This window comes from Haliotis asinina, chromosome 9 (assembly GCF_037392515.1).
Source record: "Haliotis asinina isolate JCU_RB_2024 chromosome 9, JCU_Hal_asi_v2, whole genome shotgun sequence".
In the NCBI taxonomy this organism is placed as follows: domain Eukaryota; kingdom Metazoa; phylum Mollusca; class Gastropoda; order Lepetellida; family Haliotidae; genus Haliotis; species Haliotis asinina.
Window position 1 is genome coordinate 41,455,300 of NC_090288.1, and position 15,255 is coordinate 41,470,554.

Genomic DNA, 15,255 nt, shown 5'->3' on the forward strand with positions numbered 1-15,255 from the left:
TCCTTGGTGCCGCTTAATGAAGACCACAGGCATTTAGCATCGTCCTTGTTGGCACTTTATATACTGACTCAAAAAAGAAACTTCACAAAATGTAATTTTTAAAAACGATGAATAATATTTCTCTGATGATACATCTATATATCTGAAATGGGATCCCTATATTTCGACTCTACAAAAAACGTTAGAGAAACCCACTCAAACCCATCCATTCGTCGTGCAAATGACGTTAGTGCCAAATCAGGTTTTGCACGTGCAGTCGATCACGTGATCTTAGCATCTAAATTGTCTTCATTTATACGTGTTTTGCATTGGCCTCACAGTTCTAACAATACTTTAAATGCCACGATTGTCAACGTGAACGTGAACGTGAACGTGCCCTTGGCATGTTGCAAGAGGAAAGATCAGTTATTGATGTCGCAGAAGCAATGGCATGCAGCCGTCGTACTGTGTATGACTCCCGAGGTCGTCTACAACAAACTGGCACCACTTCCGATCGCTCAAGGTCGGGTCAAGAGCAGAAGACCGTCAAATCGTCCTATGTCACCTACGTGACAGATTTCTGCCGGCTACACGAACCAGGGCTGAGATGTTTAGAGGTAGACGGCCAATATTGACGCCGTTTCACCAACGTCAACGTCTGCTGTGGGCCCAACGACAGATTCGGGGGCGGAGGTGCATGGTGTGGAGTGCTTTATGTGGGAACAACAGTTCCCGACGTCTGGTCATCCGTGGAAACCTCACAGCTGCTGCTTACCACGACCCTTGAACTCGTTCCTTTCATGGCAGCTCCTAGTCCAGGTCTACAGTTCCAGCATGATAATGCCCGGTCACGTACCGCGATGGTGACAGGTCATTTCCTTTAAAACGATGGAATCAACGCAATGGGCTGGCCATCGAGGTCCCCTGACCTTAATCCAGTAGAGGACGTTTGGGATGCACTTGGGAGAAGGCTTCGTGGTCTTAGGAACCAACCTCAGAATTTGCAGGAAGTTGGCGCTGCCTTGTAAGAGCAGAATCCCCAACCACATGTTCTGCATCAGGCAGAGGAGACGGTGTTTGGCAGTGGTGAATGTGCGGGGAGGCTATACACTACTGGACTAAGAAATTTCGAATTTTTATTCTTGTGACATTCTGTATACCAATGTTTTGGAACAGCGATGTATCCTAATGGAACTGATTGTGGCATGGTCAGCGTGTCGAGTACATCATACAGATCTCAGTAATGAAATAATAACAATTTAGCCATCTTAAGCTCTCTTGTTCTTTTATAGTGCCCCGAAGAAAGATTGTGAAGTTTCTTATTTGAATCAGTATAGTCTGTGTAGACCAAGGATGGAGAAGCACAAACAATACCATCATATCTGCACGAAACTTAACAAATACAAAACGTCGTCATGCAGATGACACTGATGAAAAGAGAGATACAATTACCAGGATGTGTTATTCTGAACGTGAACACTGGCCAGAATTCATTGTTGCAGAATGTCTTAAGAGATAGCAAGTAGCTTATCTCATGAAAATAAATTTCTTTGCAAACATTCCTGTAAGTGTTATCCACTAAAGACTGTGAACTACAGCAAAGGAATTATCCGAGACACAGATAGAAGTCTCTCTAGCGACGACATAATATGACAGAGAGTAGTCAAAGCTAAGCGTTTCACCTTTTCACTCACAAAATTTTCAGATAGTTTATCCTGTGGTCAGGCGACCAAAATCGCAAAAACTGACGATCAGTTAATCACTTTTAGGTTGCAATTTTTGAAATGGCATTTATGTCGATGAATACCATTGATATCAACTTGCGATGACCTCAATACCAGTCACATTGGTATTGAGGGAAATTCTGCGGCAGATTCTAACGTACTACGATTAAAATATGTGGTTGATCAAAATGTTCTAAGAATGTGTTGGGACTTACTTATCCTTTCAGGATAATTTTGCTATAGTATAACCCCTTTGAGGAACCTAATAATCATTCTCTATTAGTAATCCAAACTACCAGTTATAAAATATCATTTGTGTATTTACAAAACATGCTGTTCCAACTTTATCTAATAATTATATTTCCTTAAAAAACAAATAATCGAATTAAGATTTCATGTCACATCGGCAACAATCCATCCACGTCGTAACTAAACATTAGTTCTAAATTCATGGTAAATACATATAATTTATGAAACCCTGTCAACGAAGGACAGTCCGATTACTAGACTACCACAGATTTGTTAAAACTAGATCGAATAAAATTAAACCATGTACTAACAATTAACGGTACGAGATAAAAAGTGACTAGGGATCGCAAGCAACGGAAGTTAGGTCGTATACTAGGGACCGTGGAAACTTCTGCTTCCGCTTTGTTCCCATAGGGAATTTATCCCTTCAGCTGCTAGCGAGTGTAGGTAATGGTCGCCATTTATCTAAAACCTGAATATTCTACGATTAAAAACGGTGATAAATATTAACATTCTGTGATTGAAGCGAGCTTACATATCCTGCCACGGGAACAACAAAATTCAACAGTGTTTCTATTTCCGTTGAGGGCTCCGTTACGAGCAACAGGAAATATTCACGTGTTACCTGTCTGTAAAATACCCCTATATACATCCAAATACTAAACCAATTACTTGTTAAAAAAACCCCAATAACGTAATGAGAACTGATGTCATTAAATATATCCTTCACAGTTAGTGATCTGAGTGAGTTATCCCTTGCGATGCGAGTGAGTGAGTGAGTGAATTAACATTTTACATCCCATTGGCAATATGAAGTCCATGTAGCGATGAAACCAAGGTAAACTACATAAATGAAGCACTTCTGACGACGCATTATATTCATGGAACGTCATATCGACGACAGTCACTCTGAGGTGAACACAAAGAAATCTTCAAACGCTTAGCAAACAAAAAGGATATATTTTCTTCACCAAAAGCAACAGACAATAAGAGTAATATGCGCACAATACTTTGTCTCGAAACACTGACACTTCCTTCACATTTACTGACTATAACATCGTCATTGGAGAATGATGAATAGATTAAGTCAAGCCCATGTTCCCACATTGTCTGGCTCAGGGCCATTCTGCTTATGAATGGTTCAGTGAAGCCAATTATAAACTTGGGAGTGATTGAGAATCGCACTTGGCTGCTTAATTGTCATGATCATTGATTACATTTAATGAAGAAATCCACTAAGTGCGAGTAGGTACAGACGGTTTTGTTTGTTTTATTGATTCTCACCCATACACGGTCCCTAAGTGAAATAACAGACACTAATTGCATATTTACATTCAGTTTGACTGGCGAAGGAAAGTGAGTAAGGATGTTCTTATAGAAAACCATAACTCAACGGTATTAAGTTCTGGCGCTCAGTTCCTCACTAATTGCATATTTATATTCAACTTGACTAGCTAGTAACAGTATGTACCTTTATTTAGAACGTATCTCTTTCTCTGTCTGTCGAAGGAATCTAAGTGTTTTACGTTTGTTTAATTTATAGAAGGCGCACATTCGTTGCTAGGTTTACTTGAGTCTATTGACATGACCACATCCTAATATTGGGCCATGAAAGGTTAAAGATTTGTTTAGCTGTGTCCGCATTTCTACGTACATACGTTTACAGCTGCAGGAAGTTGCTTTCCTCAAATATAGAAACCTGTTGGGGCGTTTCCAATCAACGACGAAGACTCGCTAGTAAATATGTCAAAAACGAATCCAAGCACAACGTTTACTTACACCGGTAGTATTTTCTGTTAGTTTCATTTATATATACTTTGCCAATACCTCTGCGAACAAATACCTGATAATCGTCTTTTTTGGAGTCTGTTACTCAATTCATAACACATCATGCGCCATCCAAGACCTTAATGGTGGCATCAAACGGTTAACGTAAAATGTAGTATCATATCACTCATGACTTTGTTGGTCGTGAAACAAAAACTAACTGTCCATGGCCTTACAGTGTTGGATGACTAACAACTAAAGGATATCTCAATCAGTGGAAAACCATCGCATGAGTTCGATGCGATAAATTCTACTCTGTCATGTCCTGGTGTAATATACCCAGCATGCTATTCTTCCTTGTTATCAGCAGGTCCTTTCAGTCAGCACCAGTCACAAAACGTACGTTGTTTTTTCGACGTCCGGATCTTGATGGGAGACTTGTACACAATTGGACAACTGTTCGTCCTTCGTCCAGTGTGTGGGAATGCGCTGATATTTGCTCTGCAGACGGCGACTGTTTGTCTGTAACCTTTGTACGAATGTCCTTGTCTGAAGGGTGTGTCCTCTACCAGAGGTCAGTTTCAACCACTGATGACTTCACCATATCCCCTTCTGCGATTGGTTTTGGTAAGTGCAGTGTTCCTGCCACTGTAATTCTGGTTCACATGTATATATAAGGGGCACTCTTTACCCTCGATTCAGGTGAAAATGCCATTTAAGTGAGTTCAAATTGTTATCCAACTTGCCATTCACATACGCGCTTAAGTGTCAGCACGTCTATGGTATCATGGAGAATCAAGGGAGTGAGTGAATTTAGTTTTACGCTGCACTCAGCAATATTTCAGGTATGTGGCGGCTGTCTGGAAATAATTCAGTCTGGACCAGACACTCCACTGATCAACAGCATGCACATCGATCTGCTCAAACAAGTCAACGAGCCTGCCCACCCGATCCCGTTAGTCGCCTTTTGTGGCAAGCATGTGTTGCTGAAGAGCTATTCTTCACCGGATTTTCACGTGTCAGTGAGTGTAAAACCAAGAAGTTAGTACTTTCACAATTTCAAATGTGAACAGGTGTATTCAGTTTCCCTCGTTTAAAAGTTCTGTATACACCAGCGACTACCGCCGCCGCCAGGGGCGCTAGTGTCGTTATTTTTAGAAGTGCGTAAGATTTGGGCCACGGACAGGCCGACGTTAAAGGAACAAATACTCTTAGTTTGAAGAATTGTACGAGATGTTTCTTGATGAAATTCCGCTGTACACATGTTCCGATGCACGTATTTTGCAAATTTGAACTAACATCAGTCAGCGAAAGATGAAGAAACGATGGTAAGTTAAACTTTGATTGTGTTTAAAAGTATGCCAATATTGCAAAAAATACTTATTCTGTTGAAGTATGAGCAAATACGCTCAATATGATCATTAATTTACATACACGAGAAGTAAGGTAATTTGGAAGTATATGACTTACTGAAATGAGACCTTTAATCGACATTGCCGCGAATCTGCTCAGCTCGTCATGTAGAGTTATCTGCCCTTGACATGAGGCGGCGAAAGTAGACGCAGATATTTTCAATGCAAGGGTTTTCATAAATAACTTCTTTGTTCATCAACTTTCCTGGATTCTCTTGTGCATGGAACAAAGTTTTCTGTGTTGACATAATCGTATTTCAGCATGTAACACTGAGCTGAAGGTTACATGAACGGGAATTTGCAACTTGGTAACCACGGTAACCCGAGTAAATGAAATTCCAAAGTGTATGCATGTAAACAACCCCTGTGTCTTAACGAAGACAAGCCTCATTCCATGTTCATTTAAGTGTTTTCAAATATTTGTAATGGTTACCGTCCAAATATATCTACATTGTTCACTTACAGCTGACTTGTACATGTACATTTATTGAAAACCAGAATGAATGTATGAAGTATTCTTGATAAGTTGGAAAATGTTGCGCGTTTGCAGAAAGGTTTAGTATTTGAACCCAGATTTATCTAGGTTTACTTCTGGGCGAAAATATGTAGTAGATGGTTTCAACGTGTGTTAAAACTTGCTGTGGTGAAATCAGGGAGACCCTATGTTGTAGATTATCCCCTGTGAAATACAGTTATAAAAGTACACATGGAATGCACGAACATGTTTTATTCATATCTTTTCTCTGTTATGTCCATGGCACTTTTTATACGGTTTGTAGTCCATGCTTTTCCACTGACGAGTGATGTGGAATGTGATGGTTTCTGTCTGTATGGCACTGATGCCTCTCTGGTAGCCAATATCCATAACCAGCCCAAGTAGCACATTCAGTAGTTGAGTGAGAGTAGTAACTGTTTCACCACAGCGATATACGTCAATGGACATTGTATTTCATGTTGCTTTAGACTGCTTTTATGCATTCCGTAAGCATTGACCCCTCAGTACTAATATGAACATAAAAACGAATATTAGAGAGAACATCAGAATTTACACCTGGTGTGAATGCTATTTTAAGTCTTTGCAGATAGTACAATAGTTCTTCTGAAACAATTTTTGTCATGACAAAAGTGGAATTGGTTACATTTTAGGTTTACACTAAGAGTGTTCTTAATTTTGTGCTGCAATTGATGGCCCGTCAAGCAAACCACCACACCAAAGTGTTTAAAGGTCACAACCAGCCATCCCTTGTCACTTGTGTGGTAGCATGAAAAGCACAAGATGCCTGTAAATGGAAAATCAGACATACTGGATTGTGTCGTTGTGTTTTGGAGATAGGGGGTTGAGTGTACCATGTCTTGAAAACAATACTGTTGATGATAAATATGAAATATTGTTAAAAGCTGTACCCTCAAAGGGGGTTGAAGTATTGTAAAATTATTGTCCTCCTGAGAGGGTACGTAAGTTCCTAAACATTCTTTGTAAATTTAGTTCTGCCAAACTTTTAATCGTAGTATATTTGTTGTTTTTAATAATGGCTAAAATTCAGTATAATCGCCAATGACTGAAGGGATGGGGTAAATCTAGGGTTCATGCAGGTAGCAAATGTACTGTAAGTCCCCATAGACAGTAGTATGGTGATCTACCTTAAGTTGGCGGTGATCTATAGCCTTTGTGTACTGTCTCCTTTCATTAAATTGTTTTAGTTTTATATGCTAGTTTTATGTTGGTATTCGCGATAGTCTAGTGTTGTTACTGCCCTTTGATGATAGGGTTTTACGTTCTGAATTAATTGATTTTGGTATTGATATAAATCAAATTCTTCTCGTCACTATATGGCTGCAATAATGCCGATGTGACGCTAAATGTTAACTCACTCACTTATGGGTCAGAAATATAAGTTCAACTCACTAACGTGTCACTGAGAGTGAGAAAGTTATACCGAATGTAACACTGTAAACGTGTATAAGTTTCTTTCTCTCTCTCTCTCTCTCTCTCTCATACTTAAAGTATGTAACATGTCTCCTCTCCACGTAGAGTCACGGTGGATTGTAAAATCGTGGCACGAACAGAAAACTTGTTATGACTGTTTGTGATAACATGTAACAGTCCTACATGGGTATTATGCACTGTATCTACATTGTGGAACTGAACATATGTCTGGAATTACTAAGTACAGTCACAAGGGTTTGAAGAACAGTGCAAAGAATAATGCTTTAAGATAAAAGTCATAATGATTCCAAGCTGATGTCATCTGTAGGATTTCTTTATTTAGTCTTAACTGTGCTGATGTGATTGCCACTGTCTCTGTCTCGTCTAGCTGTTTAATTGAACACTCGGATATTTTCCGAAGATACCGATGGGAAACATCCAGGCCAGGTGCTGAAGCTGGAACGTTTGACAATGAAGTGACTTAAAATGACATGTGTCATGTGTTTGATCATCTTTGTTTGGGGTTCAAGTAAACTCCGATTAAACGTGTCAAGTCATGTAGTGTAACTGGATTAAGAAAGGCTTTCAACTATTATATGAACTATTTACTGCACTGAAGACATGTCTGTGGCATGTACATACAACAAGCAATCAATCAGTATGCTTTAATATCTTTAATAATTGCTAAGAGTTTTTTTAATCTTATAAATAATTTTCAAAAATCAAATGAGTGTCTATGTTAATATGAAGGTAAACACTATTAAAGAGGAGTTTTGAAAAGTAGATTTTACTAAAAAAACTTGATACTATGTACACAACTGGGTAAAAGAGTGAGTGAGTTTAGTTTTACGCCGCGCTCAGCAATATGCCAGCTATATAGCGGTGGTCTGTAAGCACTCGAGTCTGGACCAAACCGTCTAATGATCAACATCATGAACATCGATCTGTGCAATTGGGAACCGATGACAAACAGGTTAGTGAGTCTGACCACCCGATCCCGTTAGTCGCCTCTTACGACAAGCACAGTCGCCTTTTATGGCAAGCTTGGGTTGCCGAAGGCCTACTCTAACCCGGACCTTCTCGGGTCCATGGGTTGCTGAAGGCCTACTCTAACCCGGACCTTCTCGGGTCCTGGGTAGAAGAAAATGCAGTATGATAATATATACATTTTCTGACTTGATATTGTTTCTGTTTTCGATTAATGACAATGTTTTCACTCAGACACGTGCCTGTAGGTTTAAAAGATAAGAATATTTTCCAAGGAAACTTTGGGAAAATGTATCAACATCTGCTCAATAGACTGGAACAGATTCCTACGTGAAAAATACGTTCCGTTGAGCAACTGAGTTTGTGAAAATGCGGAAATCGTTCACAACGGGTTTCGGTTTTGGGACCTCTTTGGACGTACATTCTAACACATCATTTCTTTACTTCTCAGTGGTTGCTAGATTTAAAAACATAAGCAAAAAGTATTTATAGAATACCTAAATTCAAAAGAATCTCAAGGCTTAGTATTCTAAGTGTACATGTTGCCATAAAAGGCGACTATGCTTGTCGTAATAGGCGACTAACGGGATAGGATGGTTAGATCGCTGACTTGATTGACACATGTCATCGGTTCACAATTGTGCAGATCGATGCTCATGCTGTTGATCACTGGATTGTCTGGTTTAAACTCGATTATCTACAAGCCGCCGCCACATTGCTGGAATATTGCTAAGTGCGAAATAAAACTAAACACACTAAATTAAACTGAAATTATTTCTCATTATAATTTCATCTATTTTTCAATCAAATGTTTTCGTCCATGGGCGAGATTGCTTTCAAATCGCTCTAAATTAGCTCTAAATTAGCATAATTACGTCAAAATGAGTTGGATTTCGTGTCATCACAATACCGTGTCATAAATATACGTGCATTCGTTTACAAACTGCAAAACATGGAAAAATGTATTTTGAGTGAAAGTAAATATTCTCGCCCATAGGCCAAAATGTTTTTCGCCCGAGTTTTTAAAATCGCTCTAAATTAACGGAATTAATTCAAAATGAGTTGAAATTTGTGCCATAAATGATACTCATAAATGTACTTTCATTCATTTACAACCTCCAAAGCATGTGAAAAAATGTAGTTTGAGTAAAAGTAAATATTCTCACCCATGGGCGAGATGTTTTTTATAGCTCGCTCTAAATTAGCAGAATTAAGTCAAACTAAGCTGAATTACGTGTCACGACACTAATAAATACACATTCACTTATTTATATACTGCAAAACATGGAAAAAACATGTATTTTCAGTGAAAGTAAATATTCTCGTCCATGGGCCAATACGTTTTTTACCCATGGGCGAGATCTTTTAAAATCGATCAGTTAGTGGAGTCAAGTCACAACACGCTGAAATGTGTGTCATGATACTAACGAACATGTTTTCATTCATTTACAACCTCCAAAAACATATATTCTCGAGTTTAAATGTTGACTTTTCGAGAAAAAAATTTTCCTTTTTTTCACCCCTAGCACATATTCATAACAGCTGCATGTTTATTTTTGCCAAATCCCTGTGAGGGAGTGGCCACAGTACGGAGAGTTTCTGGACTTTTGTGAGTCCAGAATTAAACTGTGACGTGTTAATATATGTGTATTCACTGTCCATTTATCTCAATTTCTGAATCAAACTGTGTGGTCTCTCTTGCCCTGTTGATGTCTTCATCAATTAAATACATAGGCAGTACTGAAACTGTCTTTCCTTATTTTCAGGTGTATGCCCCTTTGGATTTAGTATGATGACCAGCTGGTGCATCAAGGTTGTCACCGACAAGATGAACATGCTGTCAGCCAGAACACACTGTAGAGACCACAATGCTGATCTGATCACCCTCGAAACCCAAACAGAGATTGGTGAATTTCGAGACTTCATGGTGGCAAATGGTAAGCAAACAGAGACAGTACATTCAAGAGAAATATTATTAAATACATCCATACAACGCTTAGGAACTGAGTGAATGTTATGTAATTCTACAGTAGGAAATATACTGGACAATATAAGTTAGGGATATTGGTGAGTGAGAGAGTTCAGTTTTACGCCGCACTCAGCAATATTGCAGCTATATGGCGGCGGTCTTTAAATTATCGAGTCTGGGCCAGTCAATCCAGTGATCGACAACATGAGCAAATGTTGAAATATTGCGGAAGTGATTTAACATTTTAATTCTTATAACTAATACAAAATACTGAAATAACTTATGTTAAAACCCAATCTATTTGAAATAGCGTAACTTACATGTTAAAACCCAATCTATTTGAAATCGCGTTCTTTAATAGTGTAATTTGGCTACGTATATTTTAAATAATCCACATCAACGTGTACCACAGCTCGCTGTACTGAACGACACAAAGTCCTGCGAAATCCTGAATTCCTGTTGTTAAGGCAACAAGAAACATGATGTACTAGGGGATAACAATAATGGACCTGTTAGCCTTTGAAATCTGGAGTTGGTCTTGTAGCAATCGGCGTGTAGAAACTTCTTCATATTTTAATTTTTTAAAAGAAATCCAGTATCCAGAAATAGGTTATTATTCCTAATGTCAAAACTTACAGATATCCCTATCTACTCATTAACACACTGATAACAAATATCAATCATAAAATTACCAGTGTCACAGGACCCGTGAAGGTCCCGGGGTAGACTAGGCCTTCCCCAACCCATACTTACCATAAAAGGCGACTAACGGGATCGGGTGGTCAGGCTCGCTGACTTGGTTGACATATGTCATCAGTTCCCAATTGCGCAGATCAATGCTCATGTTGTTGGTCACTGGATTGTCTGGTCCAGGCCCGATTATTTACAGACCACCGCCATACTGCTGGAATACTGATGCGTGCGTCCTGAAACTAAACTCACTCGCTTCTTTTATACAGTGAAAGCGACGTTTCGGTTTTGGGTCAAGCACGTTATCGGGCAACTGAAGACTTCCTGACTGAAATGTTGCTTGTATAAGAAATGTACTAATGGACTGAGCGGATGTATTTTAAAGGGATGTTTCCTGCTTCATTTCCTTTACATGTATCACGAAATAGTCAAATACTCTTGTTTATTACACCCAGATACATGGGAGCTGATATGTTTATTACATCTGTAAATCAAGATATCGAATCCAACTTAAAATTGTTCCTGAACTTTTTTTACAGTAACACGACTGAAAAATTTCAATAGAACTTCTTATATCGGTAATTCCAGATTACGGGTACAGCCATGAATTCATCTGGTGTGGAGTGTCAGACGTCAATGGCGGATGGCAATGGATCAATGGCAAGACATTATCATCCACCTCGGATGTTTGGTGCAGCAATGAACCAAATCTTTCATCGGAGAGGTGCGCCGCTGTACACTTCGACTGCCTTCGTGACGTTCATTGTCACACAGAGCAAAGATTTGTGTGCGTGATTCATTTCTGACGTCACAAGTTATGTCAATACCATTCAACAAATGTGTTACAATCAGTTTCATTTACAAGAAGTCACATTCCCCCTGTTTAGACTAGTGACCTTCATTTTCATCATTCTTGCCGTCCTCATGTTTGTTTCCAAATGCACAATACAGACCCGTGCCAAAGGTACAGGTCACTTGTTGGGGATGTGATTTTGCAGAAATTAATTAAACTGCGTTAAAACAGGAAAGGTGGTCTGTCTCAACTTAACACACATATTGCTATCGTTGAACTTTTATCACTGCTTGCACACCGTCTGGTATTGAAGTATACAAAATATGACCCGTTATCAAGTGGTGTCAAAGAACCCTTGTGTCCCGATGTTAATTGTTCTGGTTTGAATAGCCTTTTACATATTTTGCCAAATATTTATATATGATGATTTGCATTTCTACAGGACAAAAAAGAGTAAAAATTGTTCAGTTCATTGTATTCTCGTCCCTGGTATGGTGATCTGCCTTCAGTTGCTGACAATCTATAGTCTGAAGTTTTTTTTATTTTATTGTATTGTCATCAACAGCTAAACTATTTTAGATTAAATTACTAGTTTTAAATTCGTCTCTGTGATAATCAAGTTATTTTTGCAGTTCTTTGTAGACAGAGTTTTGTCGTTGCCATTCATAGCCATGTATACTAATCAAACGTTCTCGTCACGATGAGGCTGAAATAATGCCAATGTGACGATCAACTTTAATTAACTCACACCCATTGCATTCACAAACGATACCGATTTGATGAACCGGACAATTGTCATCCTAGGAAGAGTGATTTTCTTCTGGAATGTGAAGTGCTAACAATGACCCAAAGCAGAGAAGATCCAGGTTAGGATTGGTTAACTGACTCAATAAAGCTGGAGTGAGTGAGTTAATGTTAAACGTCACCTCGGCAATATTTCAGCTATATCGTGACGAGTACATTAAACACTGAAATGAAATATATCATGTATTATAAAACCTGTCAACAAAGGACAGTAAAATAATTAGAATATCACAATTAGATTTAAAACTAGCGGGGAAAGTTAAAACTAACGTCTCTATTTAGATAATGCAATAAAACCTGGCTATAGATCACCAACAAATGAAGGTTGATCACTAGACAAGGGACCAAGAGGACTTACAGTACTTTTGCCACCTACATAGACCCTAGTTGGATTTACATCATCCCTTCAGATGCTGGCGAGTGTAAGAAATGTTAGCCAAAATTAAAACAAGAAGAATACGCTTAAGAAGCCTCTCAGAAGATATATTCTCCAGCTCAATGCCGGCAGCAGAAATGAAAGAATTTAATTCTGAGCCTTTTACGAGATTGTAATTTCTGTAAATTGTATTGTTGATTAAGTGATAATTATTATTGGGTCACAGTGTTTAGAGTACTGAGTGATAGTTATTATGGGTCACAATATCGTATTATAACTGTTCAGTGCCATTTGTATTTTAGGGGCTGGCCTTTGATGTAGTGCTCTAGAGTTGCCTCCCTTGACTAGTTGTGTTTACTTAAAGGAGTCGGCGAGAAAGTTGTAAGTTGGTGGCGATGTGGTCGCAAAGTGCTCGAATATTCTGGAGTCAATGACTGTGTATATATAAGGCTGGTTATTGTGTTGACGACACACAGAGAGACTTATACACGGATTTATTACATTCGGTACACCTGTTTCTCACTCTCAAACTAAGACGTTAGTGAGTTGATATTATATTTGTGACCCATAATACCCCCCCCCCACCCCCACCCCCAGCAATGTCTTCTCAAAAGAAAGCAGAAAGCATCAGTTGTAAATGTCTCCTTAACAAGCATCAACGAACCAGAAGGCTTGCCTCCGTTTGGAGCGGATATGTTGTCATCCATTTGTGTCATGGGGGTTTAGTTGTGTAAGGTCGGGCATCAGGCGACGTGCAGGAATACCATTAAAGAATTGGTTGGTGTTATGAGTCGGCTCAGGCCAATCATCCATGATTAAGTTTGCATTAAAGGTCACATGCAACCAAAATATCAAACCTAATTAAAACACAATTATCACTTATACATGACATATAGTATACACTGCTGCTTGTAAAAAATAAATAAACAAAATTATAAGCGTACAATCGTGATTCAAAAGTGCAATATTTTGTACTTGGGCTTACTGCCCTCAAAACGAAGGACCCGGGAGACCGAACCCAGTCACAGCGGGTGGCTGTGCACTCAAGTGTAACGACGACTTCCGATTGGCTGGTTCATTTGCTGATACGCTGAGAGTGCATTGTGTGTACAGAAAGATGACCTGTTTGATGGGCATTTATGGCGAGTCACAAGAAACAGGGAGTTTGTATAGCGATTAGTTGCAGATTAACCCTGCAAGAAAGTAAGATTCTTTATGGATAACGTCTTTTATTGTACTTGATGCGTCGTTCCAGTATGGATTCACATACCGTTGTCAAACAAAATCATATACACTAGAAGAAGTTGTTATCCATAAAGAATGTATATAGAGATGTTGGGTTTTGTAAATACATAATCACTGAATCTGCGTTCGATCCAATCAAAAAGAGATGGTGAACTACTGCGTGAATGGAAACTGTCATTCGTCCAAGTACAAAGCAGGACCTGAAACTGACAAGAGTTTGCACCAGTTTCCTTCAGATCCAGTCATCCGAAAAACATGAATGTAGTTTGTTTGCAACCCACAGACATTAAAAACATGTCATGTGTACAAGTATCACACCTGTCTAATTACATAATGTGGCAGAGACAAGACTCGAGTCGTAAATCAATTTATTTCGTTTAGGGCGTATAGCCCGATAGGTGTTAAATTCAAATTGCAAGTGGTCAATGATTGAAGCTGTATATTGCATATTGTCTGTAACAGACAGACAGGCAGACATGTAGGTGTCAATAAACCAGACATTAAGTTTTCTCTGTGACCGAGGCTGCTAACCACAATCAACTTTTTTTTTATGTAACCAGTAGATTATTTACTTGTTTGTGTACACAACCAAGATTATACTTCTGCTCAATTCCTATTCACTGCGCATGCGTTATGGGCGCAGGGCAGCACAGCTGTTTAAACCACTTTATTCCGATGTGAGGTTAAATATTAATCCACTCACTGTAAGTTGTATGTACAATTTTGGAACGTTTTCATTTTGTTCTGACAGAGGAATTCTGACTGAATTGAGAGGAAAAGGTGAATACAGTCTGAATTAAGAGTGGTTTAAAACAACATGACAAAGTGGAGCTTGCACATTAGATGGAGGCATTGTTGACATTTACTATACAGTAATTTGCTTTGGTATTCCACATTAACTTGCAACCAATAAATGTTTAAAGATAATTGTGACGTTGAATATTAAATAACTCACTCAATGTGAATAAAGGTGATACTGTTGAGGAGTCTGAAATCAGTGCAGTCCTTTCGTCTTTTTCACATTTAAAACATGAGTCATCAGAGAGGACATATTTGACAGGACAAATCATCTGACATAAGTGATGTTGTTTCAGACTAAGTTCGAATCGTTTCCATTTAAATCATGAAAAATATAAATGCCATATACCTGTAAACAGTAAAAGGCACCACTTCATAATGTGCCGCATACATCTGCCACCACTCGTTGAAATATATCAAATGGTTTTCGGGTTGTTCTCCGGAAACAAAGCCCATCTCCCTTTTGACGCTAAGTCTGAATCCTATCAATGGAAACCGGGAAAAATATCAATGCCCCAAATTTGTAAATAGCAAA

At 38.8% G+C, this 15,255-nt stretch overlaps 1 protein-coding gene across 1 annotated transcript; it reads left to right on the forward strand.

Annotated features, from left to right (window-relative positions):
- The first annotated feature begins 411 nt into the window (after nt 1-411).
- LOC137297255 (uncharacterized) lies at nt 412-11,622 on the forward strand. Its single transcript, XM_067829268.1, has 4 exons — nt 412-502; nt 4,014-4,346; nt 9,812-9,982; nt 11,293-11,622. The coding sequence occupies exons 1-4, from the start codon at nt 412-414 to the stop codon at nt 11,508-11,510; spliced, it is 813 nt and encodes a 270-aa protein (XP_067685369.1). The 3' UTR covers nt 11,511-11,622.
- The last annotated feature ends 3,633 nt before the right edge of the window (nt 11,623-15,255 follow it).

Bases quoted from the DNA above. Each gene is read 5' to 3' on its own strand.
- LOC137297255 (XM_067829268.1), top strand. From the start codon at position 412: ATGTCGCAGAAGCAATGGCATGCAGCCGTCGTACTGTGTATGACTCCC. The intron at 503-4,013 runs GTCGGGTCAAGA...CCATCGCATGAG, and splicing joins ACCACTTCCGATCGCTCAAG to TTCGATGCGATAAATTCTAC. The intron at 9,983-11,292 runs GTAAGCAAACAG...CGGTAATTCCAG, and splicing joins AGACTTCATGGTGGCAAATG to ATTACGGGTACAGCCATGAA.